Below are 17,283 nucleotides of genomic sequence, written 5' to 3'. Positions count from 1 at the left end.
CGAGGGCCGAGAGCCAATCTCCTTTCTCCAATGCTGGAATTATAGTTGCTAGAGTCACCAGCTTGAAAAGTTGTCTTCTCACAAACTTGTTTAGTTTTCACAAGTCGAGAATGGGCCTCCATCCGCCTGTTTACTTCTGAGTGAGAAAGTAATGTGAATAAAACCCTCTGCCCCTATGTTGAACTGGCACAGGTTCCACGGCACCTAATTGTAGGAGATGGTTTACTTCCTGCTCTAGCAGGTGCACGTGAGAGGGGTCCCCGAAGAGAGACAGGGAAGGGGGCTGGGTAGGTGGAATAGAGATAAAAGGGATGGAGTAGCCCTTCTGAATAATTTCCAGAACCCATTTGTCCATGGTGATGGTTTTCCATACTGGGTAGAATGGTGACAGGCGGTCTCCAAATGGGCTGAAGATTGGATGTAACTCTAGGATTGGAGAATGTGGAGTACTCGTGTCCTCGACCAACACATCAAAACATTTGCCTCGAAGTGGATGGTTGAGACGTAGACAACTGATCTTATGGTTGTCTGCGTCTCGTCTGCCTCTGTTTGTGGCACTGGTTGTAGTGTCTTTGAAGCTGGGTGTATGGGGCAGTCCGGAATCGTTGATTATAGGATCTGCCTTGTTTCTTTTTGTTTGCAGGGACTTAGATTCCAAGTGTCTTTAATGTTGCCCAGGAGTCCTTCAAGGTATGCGAGGAGATGTCTGTGCTTGCTGCAAACAATTTTTGGCCTTCAAAAGGTAAGGTCCTCTACGGTTGCTTGAACTTCCCTGGGAAACCCGGAAAAATGGAGGCAGGAAGCCCTACGCATGACTACGGACATAGCAATGGATTGTGCCACCATGTCAGCAGAATCAAGAGAAGCCTGCAGGGCCGTACTGGCAATGAGGGAACCTTCTGCAATGCTGGCCTTGTATTGCTCCTTTTTGTCTCCTGGAAGATGTTCAATAAAGGTTGCCATCTGAGAAAACATGTTGTGCATGTATTTGGCTAGTAAGGCCGAGTAGTTGGCTATGTGGAATCGGAGGGTAGCCGATGAGTAGGCTTGCCTTCCAAAAAGGTCTAGTCTTTTCTAGTCTTTATCATAAGGGGTGGTTCTTGACTGAGGTTGCTTCCCCTTTTGATTAACTGATTCTACCACCAATGAGTTTGGGGTAGGGTGGATGAACAAAAGCTCAGCCCCTTTAGCCGGTACATAGTGCTTCTTATCGGATCTTTTACAAGAAGGTGGAGCTGCCAACTTTTTTCCAGTCCATAATGGCTGCATTAATGGGTAGTGCAACCTTGGCTGATGGAGAAGCCTGAAGTATATCTGTCAGTTTATGCTGTGTCTCTGGTAGCTCTGCCAGTGATATGTTAGAAAGTGATAAGAAAGTCTGCTACCTGTTTAAACAGATCTTGAAAGGATTTAAAGTCATCTCTAGATGTGGGGGATGGTGGCATTATTATTTCGTCTGGTGATGAAGAAGAGATATGGGTAGGTGGGAGGGCATAGCCCTAAGGCGCATCCTCAGGTTCTTCTACTTCCTCCTCCAGCGTTTCTGGGCAGCTGGTGAAGGTTCTGGACCTGGGTGGGTTGGAGGGCCTGATGTATAATGCCCATGGGTCCCAGTATGTCCAGTTCAATGGGAGAGCCATGGAGGGTGGCACCCATTGTGGAACCTGCCAGCCTCTTCCATCCAGAGATGTTTGGTGCCGCGAGAGTCCAGGTTTGGGTGAGGAATGGCAAAGGGTGTACGTCCCTTCCTCGCTGGAAAGAGGAGGGACTGAGCCTGCAGGGGTAGCAGCCAAGATTGGTCCAGTCTGACTGGGGTGCCGTTGGTGCCAAAAATCGGAATCCCCGCAGTTGAAGTAATCAGGAGGTCTGCCTGTCTGATAAATTGTTGCGGTACAGGGAGGCACAGTACCAAGGACAGAGGTGGCCTCTAGCTGGATCTCAGAGGGAGGGATGCTGGTGCCACAGGCTTGCTGCATTGTATTGGTGCAGCAGGTGGCGCCATTGTCTGTGTTTTCTTTGGCTCCACCGGTGCCGAGCTAGGAGCTACATGCACCTCCGTGAGAGCTGGACCGCACCAGGTCTTTAGCTCCTCGCAGTCCAGTGCTCTCAGTGCCATTGATACTGGGGCAGTCTTTGTGGTCGGAGATCTCTTGTTTTGAGGCAAATCTCGCTACGGTGAAGAGTGAGACCTCTTTTTTGTGGCTTTTTTAGGAACAGAGTCCTTAGTAGCCGTTTTAGAGGAGGATCCCATGTCTGAGACTGCTGTTGGCGACGGTTGGCCTGGAGGTATCCTGGACTCCGGTTGGAGGCTGGTCTGAGGGATTTCTCCATCATCAGGAGTTTCAACTGGAGATCCCTAGCCTTCCTTGTCCTAGCTGTCAGTTTTTTGCAGTGGGGACATGTAATGGTCCGGTGCGGGGGTCGTGCCCTCTCAGGGGCCGTCGGGAGCCAGGCCGCCTCACTTACACGGCCTGGATCGGTCTCGGGGTTTGAGGGTCTCGGGGTTTCGCCCCTCTGGCAGGGGCTAAGTCAAAGGTATACGGCCTCTGCAATGGGCTACCGCCCTCCGTCAGGGCTAGACAGCAGCCCTGGTCCGGGCTCCGGTTCTCACTGCCGGAACTGGGGAGTACCAAGTCAGTCAAGCCCACACGCTAGCTCAGGGCGGGCAACACACAAGGGTTCAGGGGGGCTCAGAACCTTCCTGAAGGCTGAGCACTCACACAGTTAGTAGCTAAGGCCCGGCCCTCAATCAGGGCGGGGCGGCACACAATAGTCTAAGGGGGCTCAGGTCCGTGCCGTAGGAGCTGAGCACTAACAGTTAGTAAGCCCAGGCCCTTAGTCAGGGCGGGGCAATAAACAATAGTTCAGGGGGGCTGGGCTCAGGTCTGGGTATCAGGAGCTGAGCACTAACAAACTCGGGGCGCCCCAGGCCCTTAGTCAGGGCGGAGCAACAAACAATAGCTCAGTTGCGATGCCAGAGGGCTGGCTGGAGAGGGAGGCTGCCACCCGTAAGTGGGGTGGCAGGGGGGACACAAGCCCACCCACTCCACTGTGTCCCAGCCCGGGGCCCTAAGAGCGGCAGTCAGTCTGCCGCTGTGTCGGTGGGGTCCGGACCGCAACACACCGACATTGGCTCCTCTGTTGTAGCCAGACTGGGGTCAGCTACCGCCGGGCTACTTTCCATCTCCCCCTCCATGGGTACCTGCTCATTGCTGGGCTCGGCCGCGGGGTCCCACACCATGGGTTCCTCAGCTCGCAGAGGGTCGTCTGGGTCGGGCCGCTCCTCCGGTCTCGGGGGCGCTCGGGCCCCTCCTCGAGGTACCATGCTCGGGGCAGGCTCGGCCACTCCACTTCAGGGTACCTTGCTCGGGGAAGGCTCGGCCAATCCGCTTCGGGGTACCTGGCTCTGGGGAGGTCCGGTCGGTCAGCGTCCGGGTATCTGACTCTGGGGAGGCTCGGTCCGTCCGCATCGGGGTACCTGGCTCGGGGAAGGCTCGGTCTAGCCGGAGCTCGCACCGGCACGTCTGTCCTCTCCGGCCGCTGGGCTCCAACTGAGTGCTGGGGCCTGGCTTTTATACTTCCTGCCCCGCCCCTTGACTTCCGGGGGGCGGGAACAGGTGGCGGTGGCTCCGCCCACTTGTTTGCCAGTTCAGGCTCCTCTTTCTCAGGGGCCGTCGGGGCCCAGGCCGCCTCACTACAGGACACTTTTGAGATATATGTGTTTCCCTCAGGCAATGGACACACTGTGCATAGCCATCAGAGACCAGTACAGACAGTCTGCAAGTGAGGCAGTGTTTGAAGCCTGGACAACCAGTCATTTCTGAGAGGCTATGTGGAAAGGAAGAATAGGAATAATCCCGTTCTTATGCCTCTGTCATTGGAAGTTACCTGCCAGAGGCAGGGGAAAGGGGAGGAGTAGGAAAACAAAGGTTTTTTTTAATATGGTAAAAGAAAATTAAAGGAGAAATTAAGGGAGAGAGATACTAGCTGGGAAAGAACTGAAATAATAGAAATAGCTAAAGCTGTGAGGGTGCTGCTGTCGTTCCGACCGAAGCCAAAGGCAGTAGAGAAGGAACTGGGGGATGGTTGGCTGCGCACGTGGGGTAACTACATGGAGCGATGAGAGATGGCTGCCGCACGTGTGAGGCCAATGGGGGCACTGCTACTATAAATCTCCGATTAGAAGTGCAGGGTGCAAAGTGGAGCACCCACAGGGACACTCCTCAAAGAACACCACATAGTTGCAGCTGGTAATCCATTTTGACAGTTGCTGTGCTGTAACAGGTTGACCTCTCATTTGTTCCACATAGGAAACAAAGAGCTGAGAAGAACTCTGAAAGGCATTTTTTTGACCAGGTAAAAAGCCAAAAGCCATATGTTCATCCAGAGTGCACAGCCTTCATTCATCTTTGTGAGCATGTGACATTTGGAAGGAAACAGGTAAGTATATTGACTAATTCAGATGAAAATCAGTCTCACACAGAAACTTAGAGTGAGGACTACATTGTACCTTGTCTTTTTATAAAACAGTGCACATAACTCTCCCACTCTCCTAAAGGAGGTGACAGGCACTATGAAAGCCACCTAGATTGAGAGGTGCAGAAGTGAGCAGGAAGCTAAACGGTGAAATGGAGGTCCCATAAGAGTAGACAACACTAAATTTAAATCCCAAGTTGGCAGTGGACCCCGAATCAGTGGGAACAAACTATCTAATCGTGATAGGATTTGTAAAAACAGTTCTACCATTGATTCGCGAGTGATACACTGAGATAGCAGCCAGATGTACTCTAATGGAGCTGAGGGCTTGACCTGACTCCTTAAGATGTAAGAACTAGTCCAGAATTGTTTGAGTCAGTGACACATCATGTGAGGCCCATATGAAGAAGCACTTCCAGTTACTAAGGTAAGCCACTGTTGTGGAAGATTTTCTGCTATTAAGGAGAACATTCTGGACTGCCATTGAACAGTGAACCTCCTGTGCATTTAATCACTGATGAGCCAGGCTCTCATATGCAGCACCTGAGGATTCAGGTGTAGCACTCACTCATGATTCTGAATCAGGAGATTTGTGGTTAGTGGCATGAGTAAGGGTTCCCAAGTAGATAGATTGTATAAATCAGAATACTGTGGCTGCCTCAGCCAGGCTGTAGCTATAAGGATCATTCTGCCTCAATCGTTTCAGCCTGAGAAAATGACATTGGGAATCAGGGGTATTGTGGGTACCACAGGAACAGGAAAGTGCCCAAAACTGACCCGGGGCCGTGACTTGCCCTGTAACAAAAATGAAGATACTTCCTGTTTTGCCAAGACAAAAACAGATCCACCTTTGGAAACCCCATGTGATATACCACAGCGCGGATGGTTACATTGAGAGACCATTCATTGTCCACATTGATGGATCTGTTCAAGCAATCTAGCAGGCCATTTTGAACACCCAGCAGGTGAGACGCCCTGAGGATGACCAAGCTCTGTATGCATAAATTCCACAGCTTGATTGCCTCTTGGCACATGCTGTGTGAACAAACCCTATTGTTTGTTCAGATAAAAAAATGCTGTGGTGTTGTCACCTGGACAGTCATGCTTTGAATGTGAAACAGGAACTGTTAACATGCACGGAATACTCCACGCATCTCTAGAATGTTTATGTGTAACTGAGCCTCATGGGTAGACCACAACCCTTGAGTCTGAAGATCACCCAAAGGCACTCTCCACCACCCCATAGCTGAAGCATAAATTACCAAAGTAATGGAAGGGAGAGGTGGAGACAATGGGAATCCCTGACAGATCTAGGGAAGAGATAATAGTAGCAAGAGACACCATACAGAACTTTAACTTCTTGATGCATTTATTTAGGTTTCGAAGATCCAGACAGGATCTGAGAGCCCCTCTGGTTACAGGTATTAAAAAGTATAGGGAATAAAACCTCCTGCCTTAATGAAGTGGAGACACTTTTTCTACAACACCCAAAGAACATAGAGTCTGCACTTCTTGTCTCAGTACAGACTCATGAGAAGGGTCCCTGAAGAGGGACAGGGGAGGAAGTGGAAGAGAGGATAGAAAGAAATTGTGGATGATTACCTCAGTGCCACAACAGCATCCAGTAAGGCCACTGAGGAGGCTGGTCAGCCAGGCCTCCCAATCCTTAGCTCTGCTTTTCTCATAATGCCTTCTGTGGGAACAAGAATGAGACCTAGAGGAAGCCCTTAAGTGTGAAACTCAGGAACCCACTTTAGATTCTGAGGACTAATCAGAGTAGCCAGGCAGTATGGTACGGTAAAGGTTCTTGGAGACCAGGACTGTTAAATATGCTGGGAATGCAGTACCACAGGCAGCACAGAAGGCTTTCAAGCTATCATTACTGAACAACAAGGTGGAGCTGGTACCAGATGTCTGGAGGTAGATACAGAGGTCAATTAAGTGTGTGGGACTAGATCTAAAGCCAATGGTGCTGCAGCAGACTGTACTGGAGCCGATGAGCACAGTACCTGTAACAGTGCTGATAGCAGTACCAACAGGCATAAATCAACAGCAATGGCAGTACCAACAGGCATAAAAGGTCTCTCACATCCACATAGGCCTAGAGCTATGTTGAAACCGACAGAGCTGGTTGCCTCACCATAATCAGCTACAAGTGGTCTGTTGTCATCACTGAGGAAGGCTTAAACTCCGGAGACCTTAGCATAGGCTCCCATGGTACTGGCAAGGCCTGGCGGCCTGCCAGATCCAAAACAAAGAAAAGGGAAAATACTCAGATAAAATGAAAATAAGACAGAAAAAGCATCCCAAGGAGGAAAAACAGTCCTATAGGCAAATAACTAAACTAAGTATGCACAACTTTATTCTCAGGGAACAAGTCTGTGAACACAAAATGTTCCAACTGATGGTAAAAAAGAACTGTAGGAGGGGCAGGGCTTCACTCTTTATACCTCCGTGAAGCGCATGAGGAACAAGGAATGGGCAGGGCCACCCCACAGATAACATTAGGGAAAACTCTCTGGCACCAGTGCATGAGACAGACACACACCTACAGCATGATGGACATATGCAAGAACTCTAAGAAGAACTGGAAGGTCCGATGCCAAAAACAGAAAGGAACTATTTAGTGTGATGCACAGGGATTATTAATTAGACACCATCAAATGAAACTAAAAAAAAGGGAAGCTGATGCCAAATAACAAGAAAAACTTCCTTACAATAGGGCCTATCAGGCTGTCTAATAGCATCCCAAGTGAAGTGGTGGACTTCTAAAATCAGATGGAGCAACATTTTAGAAAATATACTGTGGGCACAGTCCTGCTTTGTTATGGAGAGTGACTAAATTTCCATTTCTAATGTCTGTGTTTTCCACTCTGCCAAAGAAAATCTGCATGACAGGGATATTCCTTCACTCTTATAACCCCATTGTTTTAAATACTGCTTTATACATCACAACAAACCAATAAATGACATACATTCTGACTCCCCATAGCATGGTCACAGAGGATCCCAAATAGTACACTATGGGATTTGTGCAGGTCTGCACTTTTTTCATGTATACAAAATGATTTGGGGAGAGGGACTGGTAGACCTGTAAGTACATGGATCCATTGGTCTTTCCTGCCTCAGCCACAAACTGGGCTACAGTAACAGCAAGGGCTACTACAACTCTCTGTCTGTGCTAGTAGATGAAGCATAGCTTCACTGCCACTATAGAATCATAGAATATCAGGGTTGGAAGGGACCTCAGGAGGTCATCTAGTCCAACCCCCTGCTCAAAACAGGACCAATCCCCAGACAGATTTTTGCCCCAGATCCCTAATGGCCCCCTCAAGGATTGAATTCACAAACCTGGGTTTAGCAGGCCAATGCTCAAACCCGACTACACAGCAATTAAACAGCTGGCATGGGCCAGCTGACTTGAGCTCACGGGGCCATTTAATTGCGATGTAAACTTTCAGGCTTGGGCTGCAGCCCAGGCTCTGGGACTCTCCCACCTCGCAGGTCCTAGAGCCTGGGCTGCAGCCCAAGCCCAAACATCTACACTGCAATTAAGCAGCCCTGCAAGCTCAATCCTGAGTCAGCTGGCAGCCACAGATTTTTAATTGCAGTGTAGACATATCAAGTGTGGTCTAGGATAGACAATTCCTTCCCTCATTTCCTACAAAGGTCCCTGTACCAACCTTGTATGCTTGGCCTTGACAAATGGTCCAGGATTTGCCTAATTGTATACAACAGCACAAGAAGGAACAGAAGAACATAAGAATGACATACTGGGTGAGACCAAAAGGTCCATCTAGCCCAGTATCCTGTCTGCTGACAGTGGTCAATGCCAGGTGCCCCAGAGGGAATGAACAGAACAGGTAATTATCAAGTGATCCATCCCCTGTTGTGCATTCCCAGCTTCTGGCAAACAGAGGCTAGAGACACCATCCCTGCCCATCCCGTCTAACAGCCATTGATAAATCTATCCTCCATGAATTTATCTAGTTCATTTTTGAACTCTGTTATAGTCTTGGCCTTCACAACATCTTCTGGCAAAGAGTTCCACAGTTCAAAATAAATTCTAGACAATCCCACTGGTTTTGCAGCATATTCACAACCAAAATCAGAAGGGAATGTATATTTAAACTTTCTTTAAGGGTTTCCTATCCCCCTCTCACCCCCATCTATTGCATGCTGTAAAAAGGAATTTAAATTTGCTGCAAAGTTTTATGCCACAGAAATCGGGACCCTTGTTGCAGAATTTAGGTCCAGTATATACCACAGAACCCACAGGTCCCTGATTATAATTTACTATCATTCTGAGACATCAAAACCCTGAAAACTAAGTGATTCCCAAATGTATATGAAATAGCATCTCACCTGCATCTTAATCAGGGAACTCATCAATCAAAGATGTTCTATAACTACCACCAAGGAGATCCCTCGATATTTAAATAATTGTGAAAGAAACTTTCGCCCTTCCCGAGGACAGGTCAACTTTAAGATTCTGTAATTGAAAAAAGCAAATCCTACGCCAGCGAACACCTCACATCTGAGCTGTAAATCCAATCTAATGCAATTCCCAGGAAAAGCTGCTTTTCCTTATGAAGGAGAACATTCGATGAGCAGAGGCTCATAAATGTCTGGTCTACACTAAATATACCATCATATTATAAAACTGCTACTTCATCAGTGTGAAACAGGCTATTTGCCTTTTTAAAAGAATGATATAAATAAATGAGTGCAAGTGATAGTCAAGTAAAGGAAAAAAGAAAACACTGAAAACCCACTACAAAGAATTGGAAGCCCCCATGTGGCGAATTGTGTATAATGCTTCAGGTTATTTTTAATGCACTGAAAAACTCACATTCCTTATCTACTGGTTGTTCAATACCTTACTAATATAAAGATCAGATTCAGTGTCATAGTTGAAGATAGCCAGCAGACTTGTGTGATGTCTTATCAACAGGGGCAAATATTTTAGTTAATCCTCAAGTCTTTACACTGCCAACAGTACAATAATTATTGAGTATTTACATTTTTAATATACTATATTTCAACCACAAGTTTGTATTGAAATATAAAACAAATTCAGTTTTGAGGGCCAAAGTATAATCTAGTCAGTTGTTCAACAATAGTTCTTGGGCCAAGATCCACAAAGGGACTTAGATGCCTAAAGCACAGATTTATGCACCTAAATCCCAATTTAAGGCATCACTGCGATCCACAAAAAACCCACGTGGCTGCCGCCCAACACTGTAGGAGCCTAAACTCACTCAGCACCTAAATTTCTATTATAGACGTTCCCTAGGCTCCTAAATTTCTGTTTCTGGACAAGTGCACTGCTGCTTCATTCTAGGCATCTGGACACCTATTTCCCATCTATGCCCCAGTGAGAACAGATGGAAAAATGCCTGTCTCACTTCCAGAACTTTCTCCTCTAGGTGTACTCAGAGCATGCCTAACCAGATCGTGCCCCATTCAAAATGTGGCAGCAGCAGGTAGTGGTCATGGTGCCACCACTGCCCACCTTATAACTTTTAATCCAGTTGTTAGAGCACTCATCAAGGTTGTGGACAGAGGTGAAAGTAAGCCAGTACGGCCCACCGGCAACAGCCAGTACGCCATGCTGGACCAGACCGGCTGGGGATTTAAAGGGCCCGGGGCTCCCCGCAGCGGCAGAGCCCCTGGCACTTTAAAGCGCTGCCCAAGTCCCGCTGCGGGAGCCCCAGGGCAGCGGTGGAAGGGCTCGGGCGGGGATTTAAAGGGCCCAGGGCTTCCCTGTGGTAGTGGCAGGAGCCCAGGGTCCATTAAATCGCCCCTGAGCCCCAGGGCTCCCAGTCGCCTCTGCAGCTGGGAGCTCCGGGGGTGATAAAGGCCCTGGGGCTCCCAGCTGCAGCTGGAGCCCCAGGGCCTTTAAATCTTGATTTAAAGGGCCCGGGGAATTCAAAGGCCCCGCCTCTTCCAGCCGAGGCCACACCCGCTGTTCAGGACTCCAGAGTACTGATAAGTCCTTTAAATTACTTTCACCTCTGGATGTGGAAGACCCTGGTTCAATTCCCCCTTCTGCCTGGTTCTGAGAAAGGATCTGAACAGGAATCTCCCAACTCTCAGGAGAGAAGAGTCACTGGAGCAGGGAGACTGGACCCTGGGTTTCCTACCTCCCAGGTGGGTGCCCTAACCGCCAGGCTAGAGAGTCATTCTCTCACTTTCTCTCTTTGACAAAATGCCTCTATTTATACATAGTGGAACAGCTTCAGCAGGAGACTGAGGGAGACCCATGTCAGAATATCCCTTAGCCCAGTAGTTTGGGCACTCTCATGAGAGCTGAGAGATAGCTGTTCAAATCCACTCTCAGAATCAGGCAGAGGGGGAAATCAAACCCAAGTCTCCCACATCCTGGATAAGTGCTATAACTGCTGACTCAACTGCACCACCACCTCCTTCTTCTCTTCCCTGCACCATTTTGAGTGGAATGAGGCTGGCACCTAACTCATTCTTGCAAAACACAGATTAGCCACCTAAGCCACCTGATTCTAGGAGAGGGGTTCCTGGCTGTTGAGTGCAAGCAGAGATGGAAGCCTGGGTTCCTCACTCTGTGAGAGGGGCAGGGCATAGGATACACCCCTCTCATCAGCATCTCCCATTGGCTAGTTAGGCAGCTCTCTGCCTAGTGTGCTGGCTTGTGGATCCCATTGTTGTTCCAGTGATATTCTAGGTACCTAAAAATTAGGAACTGCAATGCCTGAGTCACCTGTGTGGATCTGGGCCATAATGCCTTTTATATGAGGATCTCAAGGTGCTCCACATTCATTAGGTTTCACAATACTACACAACACAGGTTATACTCATTTTACAAAACAGTAAACTAAGGTTCAGAGTTTATCAGAGATCACATATTTAAACAGTGACTCAGTTAGGCCCCAGAATTCCGAACTCACAGTACTCTATGTTTCTAACCAATATACCCCTTATATCAACATTCAGTCTAAAAGCAGAACATTTAAAATCCTCACTGTAAAAGTTACCAAAACTTACTTGAAAATTTCATCAACAATTCTGAAGATGGGAGGGTGGCATGCTGCTTGTGGCTATCAAAAAAGAAATGGAAGAAAATTAGACACTAATTAAGATGCAACTCTCACCCAATTAGCTTTCATTGTACAATGTACAGCATTGCCAGTGGACACTACAATGCTGCAGTTACTAAACAAGCGATCTTGGACCAAACCCTGTAAAGGGCTCAGCATCCCAGGATTAGACTCCTTAAAAACAACAAGGAAGACGTGAGACTAACAATTATACTAGGCAGACTAGACAGTTCATAAATGTACACATCTGTGATCTAGAACTGTGTATGACAAGTATCTCTAAAAAATATTAAGGGTGGCAGACAGAAAAAGGGTTGCTATGCATGTAACTCCTGCAGCCAAGAGAAAGGAGCAGATGAGCAAACTTTTTTTTTTTTTTTTTTAGTTTTCTCTGTATACTATCCCTTTTGGATGCAAGTTGATGTTCTGGTTACATCAACAAAACTAATGACAAGAAATTAATTTGCCTTCTTTTCTCTACCATGGTTCAGCAACTACAGTATACACTTTGGTCTGACACATTTTTTCATAATCCCATACCCTTCTATGTATCTTGGCATTTCTATGTGACCTAAAAACATTTACTGCATCTTAGAGCCCAAAAATACGTTTTTAAATTAGTTAAGTTTTTCATCCTCTATGTGCCATGATATAACAGCACACATAAGACCATCACATTTTATGGAAGTTATTATATGAGATGGTATATTAGTAAATGTAAGCCCCAAAATAAACCCATATTTTTCACTTATAAGATTTAGGCTCTTCTACAGCACCCATCTAGGCAACAAAATAAACACTTGCATAAACCCAGATTTTAATTTTTATAAAACAAAAAAGAGTGACAGGCATAATTTTTTTGCTAAGGAAAACATCTAAAGATTTGGTAAGAAAGCAAGTCCTGAAGAATAATTCCATTTTTTTTAAAAGTGTCTAATAAAATGCTTTTTATAGACTTCAGGATCCAGGGATGGAATAATGTGTTTCCACGGGGTATTTACTGTCACGGCCCTTACCCAAAGTGCCTGAAGCACCAGTCTAAATTAAAATTCTGTGCATCTAGTTCAAGCTGCAAAGCACCTAGCACCTTAAAAAGAAGATATATTTTTTTAAAACGGCTTATAGGTAAATGGAGAGTTTACCAGACACATAAACCTTAAAAAAAAAAAAAAAAAAGATAGCCGTTAGTATAAACTGTCAAGGAAAACTCTGAAAAGGCCAGCTCCTTGTTTCTCACAGCTGTCTTTACCATACTGGAAATATTAGGTGGCACCTCATTTTCATGTGTTAACACTCATTTTTTCTGTCAGACAGCTGTAGTTATGTTGTCATATTAAACGTATGCCACCTAGTGTTCAAGAGTATTCACAGCCGGCTCTTTAGGCTTGTGTGAAAAACAGCATGCAGCTTGTTGCAAGGCTGAAGTCTCCAAACATCCAGTGCTTGGAAGAAAACTAGGTGGACGAGTTAGGTGGATGTGATTTTTACAGGAAAATATTGTTATTTTAAGGGACTTTACAAAATATAGTGATATCTTTTAGTTTTTTAGGGTAACCAATCAAATTGAAACATCTTTGTTTTATTTTTTTTCCAGCTACAGCATGTATGGCTTTTAAAATAACATCATTTGTACACTTACCTATAAAAAGACCAATTTTTACATAAGTTTCAGGGCAAGCACCACAAAATTTTTAAGAAATTTTCACTTTATGATACTTTCACGTTCTATCCCATAGATATAATTAGAGTTCATGACAAATTTTTTTATCATTTTTTAATTAAGTAACCCAAGGAATAGTGTACTGGTTGTATTATTAATTTTCATATTTAATTCAATACAAACATCCATATTTTAATTTATTTGAAATTGACATCATAATTTCCAGCCTTCTGTACTTGAGTTCCATACAGCCTTCTGTACTTGGGTCCCTTGCTGCAGAATTTAGGTCAAATTTGATACAGAGCTCACAGGGCCTTGACTATAGCTGTTGCTAGTGCTTTGCCTATAGTAATAAAGTGACTGTATAAGCAAATAAGCCATTTACTTGCTTGTGGCATCAACAATGGTTACATTGCCACTGGATACTTGTTTTAAAGAGAACTAAACCCTATTCTTGGAGCAAAGCCCAACTACATGCGCTTTGTGCAAGGAACAGAACTTTCCCATCCAACTCATTGGCAGGGTGCAGTGAAATAGCACAGTCATTACCAGCAGGAGGAGCCGTGCTGGTGAGTCGATGCCCCGCCACGGGCCTCCTTTCTTCTGAGGATGCGTGAGGCTTCGGGAAGAACACAGTACTTCTTAGTGGATAGACTGGTTCAGGTGAAACTCAGAGACTATTCTGGGGGTGAATTTAGGGTGTAAACATAATGAAACCTTGTTCTTAAGGAATACAGTACAAGGAGAATCTGCCATCAACGCCCCAAGCTCACCAACCCTTTTGGCTGTGGTGATGGCTACCCAGGAATGCAACCTTCATGGATAGGAGAGACATGGACCAAGAAGCTAAGACTCCTTTTGAACCATTAGTGAGTACTGAGAGAACAAGGTTCAAGTCCCATTGAGGAGTAGGTAGAAAGGTTCTGATTAGGCCTTTCCAGAATCTGCTAGTAGAGGGTAGGCAAAGATCGAGTAGCCCTGTGAAGACAAATGATATGCACTGATTGATGTTAAGTGGGCCTGTTAGGAACTGTTGGACAAACCTGCTTTCTTCAAGGAAAGAATATAGTCCAGAATGAAAGGAATATCTGTGTCTTCTGGAGAAATATGTCTTTGATGTGCCCAGTCAGAGAAATGCTTCCACTTAGCTAGGTAATATTTCCTACTGGAATCCTTACTACTATTAGAAAGGATGTTCTGTACAGCTTTACACAATTGCTGTAAGGATGATGCCCATCCGAAAACCAGGCTCCAAGATGAAGCAACCATCAGTTGGGATGCCTGATATTGCTGTTCCCTTGAGCCAAAAGACTGGGACATGTGTAGGAGGTTAGGGAACCAAAACTGTCTGGGCTAGCTGGGAGCAATGAGAATAACTCGTGCCCTATCTACTGAATCTCGTGCAAAACTCACAGCAGGCGTGCTAATAGAGGGAAGAGATTTTTTCAGCATTTACGCAGATGCCCAGAAAGAAGAGCTCTTGGACTGCTAGTTTGGCAAGTACACAACTTGAAATCATGCTTGCAGGCAACGAAGATGGAGTTTTGCAAAAAATGTGAAAGTTGAAGCTTCGGGGACCTTGGGGGTTCCAGTCCAGACCAAGCAGCAATGGGAAGGAACTAGAGAGACAGTCAGCTCACCCTGCCCTTTATCTCCTTGGTCAGAGACACAAGGTGAGCCAGGACACATGTGCAGACCAACGGACACTGCTTTCAAAATTCTCCAGCTCTGGGCACATGGAGAGTATGTGTACCCACAGTGGAATATACACAGGGACCAGAACTCAAAGAAGATGGGATTTTCAGGATGCCAAGGTTATCACCTACTCTTTTCAAAAGATACCATGGGATCTCACATCCCAAGTTTCCCTTAAATGTATCTTGGCAAACCATCTCTCATACATGGGAAACAGCATAGGAAAAAGCTTTGCAAAACTGGCACCATATCCTCTGGACCCTCTCCCCATCAATTTCAAAATCTGCATGATCTGTAGAGCACAATTCAACCTAGAATGCACAGCCAGACTAAGGATATTGGAATTGCAGGTCTGAACTAATGATTACATATTCAGATGTATATTTCTCATACAATCAAAGATACTGGCACCTTTATTTTGTTTCCTTCTTAAAAGGAAATTAAATGCAAAAAATTGCATTGTAACATTATGGTGGAGATGCTACATGCATACACAAATCATGTAAAATTCAACTACTTTTTCTATTATGAATTTTTCTGATTCATGATTGATAATAGGAATAAGAAAAAACATTGATTTATTTTAACAATAAACACAAAAACAAATACATGGAGAAATAAAGGAGAAAACGTGCATATGTGCTTATACATTTACATGTGTTAATGTATGTATAAGTAACAAACACATATCTGTTATGTGTTTTATTAATCAATACATCTTAATGTGCTTTACATAAACAAGTATTATCCTCAAAAAGTATATACAGATGAAGAAACTGAAGTACAGAAGTTAAGTGACTTGCCCAAAATCACACAGCATGTGAATGGAAAAAATGGGAACAGAACTAAAGTCCTCTTGACTCAAAGTCTCATGTCCTATTCATTGGATCCAGCTGCTCTATGGCTAAATAACTCTAACTTTAAGAAACTATTACACTTCTGTACTTTACCAGATTGTTTGTATTTCCAAGTTTTATTTTTTTACTAGCACTATACAAAAATATTGCTTAATTAGTGATAAACATGTCATTCCTCAATTTTTGGTTTAACTTTAACGAGTACCAAATGCATCTTTATTCTATGTATACAAACCTATTTTAAGAGCTTTAAGATTAGCTGACTTTTAGTCACAAGTACTTGGTGAGTTCAAAAAGGTAGGATCTACTCACATGCTTAAAAGACTCCTAACTAGGAGACAGCAAACTGCGATTTTATTTTCAATAGCTATTAAAAAGGGAATACCATTTAATTTCTTTTATAGAATTCTTGTAGTGAAGAGCATGAGGAATTCACCAAGAGCACAAGTAAAATTAATCCACACTATTCCCAGTGTTTCAACTCAAGGATATATCCTTTTGAGGATGGATTCTTTTATAAAATACACTGTTAAGGAAATTAATTGTATCTGTTGAACTTTACTTAGCTGGGATACCCTGCAAGGAAATTCAATTTAAAACAAAAATTGTCTTGCCTCTCCCAATTTCTTTCTTACACCTCCCCCATCTTTCTCCCTGTTCTCTGCCTCTTTCACTGGCAGGTCTAGCTGTGAAAGATGACTCTGGATCCAGCTAGAAGATAACTGTGTGGATCAGTCAAAGCAGGGGGGCAATGTAGAGGCATAGGAACCAGGGTACAACCCCAAACCTTAGTATCCTGTATGGCAGCATAACAGTGTGTCACCACCCCACCTAATAAGTGGCACTTTTCACTCTGCAGTGCTGAATCAAAAACAATAGCATTTGAGGGTCCACAACCTGAATTTCAGCTGGAAAGCATAACATAGTTTTGATTCTGGGCCAGACTTGGGAAAGTTGATGATGCCAGAAGAACTGCATACTTACAAAATGGCTTACAATGTCAAGAACGACATATGTTTTAAGGGTCAGAAACTAAAGCCAAGGATTAAGGTTTTCTTGTGCCCTACCTTTCAAAGGAGCACAACTACATCTGCTTCCAAAAGTACTAACTAAAATCTGCACAGACATTACTATTGGCCCTGATTTGCCTATATGTGCATGTAGTGAGGACTGTACAAAAAGCCTGAAATGTATTTGTAAAGGAAGGTATCTAAAAAAAAAATTCTAATTTGCAAATTAAGAATTTAGTTTAATACACCACCACATAGATATTACAAACACATATATACATACACACATATATATTATACACTTATGTACACTTCAACCCTCAAAAATGCAAGACCTCTCAATTCCTTAGATGCCAAAGAATATTCATGTAGATTATTTCACTATATGCAATGTGTATAATGCTGATCTTTTGTTTTTATTACTTCCTAGTAACTACAGAATTTCCAATACTAATTCCAGTTTCTGCCAAGAGATGTAAACATAATTAACCACACACCATATAAAATAC

General features: G+C 44.6%; 2 protein-coding genes and 1 long non-coding RNA gene across 5 annotated transcripts in view; 2 read left to right on the top strand and 1 right to left on the bottom strand.

Annotated features, from left to right (window-relative positions):
• The window catches only part of AOPEP (aminopeptidase O (putative)), a 368,640-nt gene extending 367,673 nt beyond the window's left edge, over positions 1 to 967 (top strand). For all 3 annotated transcript variants that reach the window (XM_034773788.1, XM_034773786.1, XM_034773787.1), the window contains one exon: positions 644 to 967. The gene's annotated coding sequence lies outside the window, so the exon portion shown is untranslated. The remainder of the gene's footprint in view (positions 1 to 643) is intronic.
• Positions 1 to 17,283, bottom strand: part of FANCC (FA complementation group C) — a 127,721-nt gene that overhangs the window by 21,908 nt on the left and 88,530 nt on the right. The window contains exon 9 of the mRNA XM_034773790.1: positions 11,500 to 11,552. Within this exon, the coding sequence (XP_034629681.1) occupies positions 11,500 to 11,552 (53 nt within the window). The remainder of the gene's footprint in view (positions 1 to 11,499; positions 11,553 to 17,283) is intronic.
• The window catches only part of LOC117878989, a 32,973-nt gene continuing 18,996 nt past the window's right edge, over positions 3,307 to 17,283 (top strand). Inside the window, exon 1 of the long non-coding RNA XR_004646160.1 lies at positions 3,307 to 4,440. This is a non-coding gene — a long non-coding RNA (uncharacterized LOC117878989). The remainder of the gene's footprint in view (positions 4,441 to 17,283) is intronic.

The sequence above is a fragment of the Trachemys scripta genome, chromosome 6 (assembly GCF_013100865.1).
Source record: "Trachemys scripta elegans isolate TJP31775 chromosome 6, CAS_Tse_1.0, whole genome shotgun sequence".
Lineage (NCBI taxonomy): Eukaryota > Metazoa > Chordata > Testudines > Emydidae > Trachemys > Trachemys scripta.
Note: the sequence above shows the minus strand (reverse complement) of the source record. Positions and strands in the feature narration are given on the sequence as shown.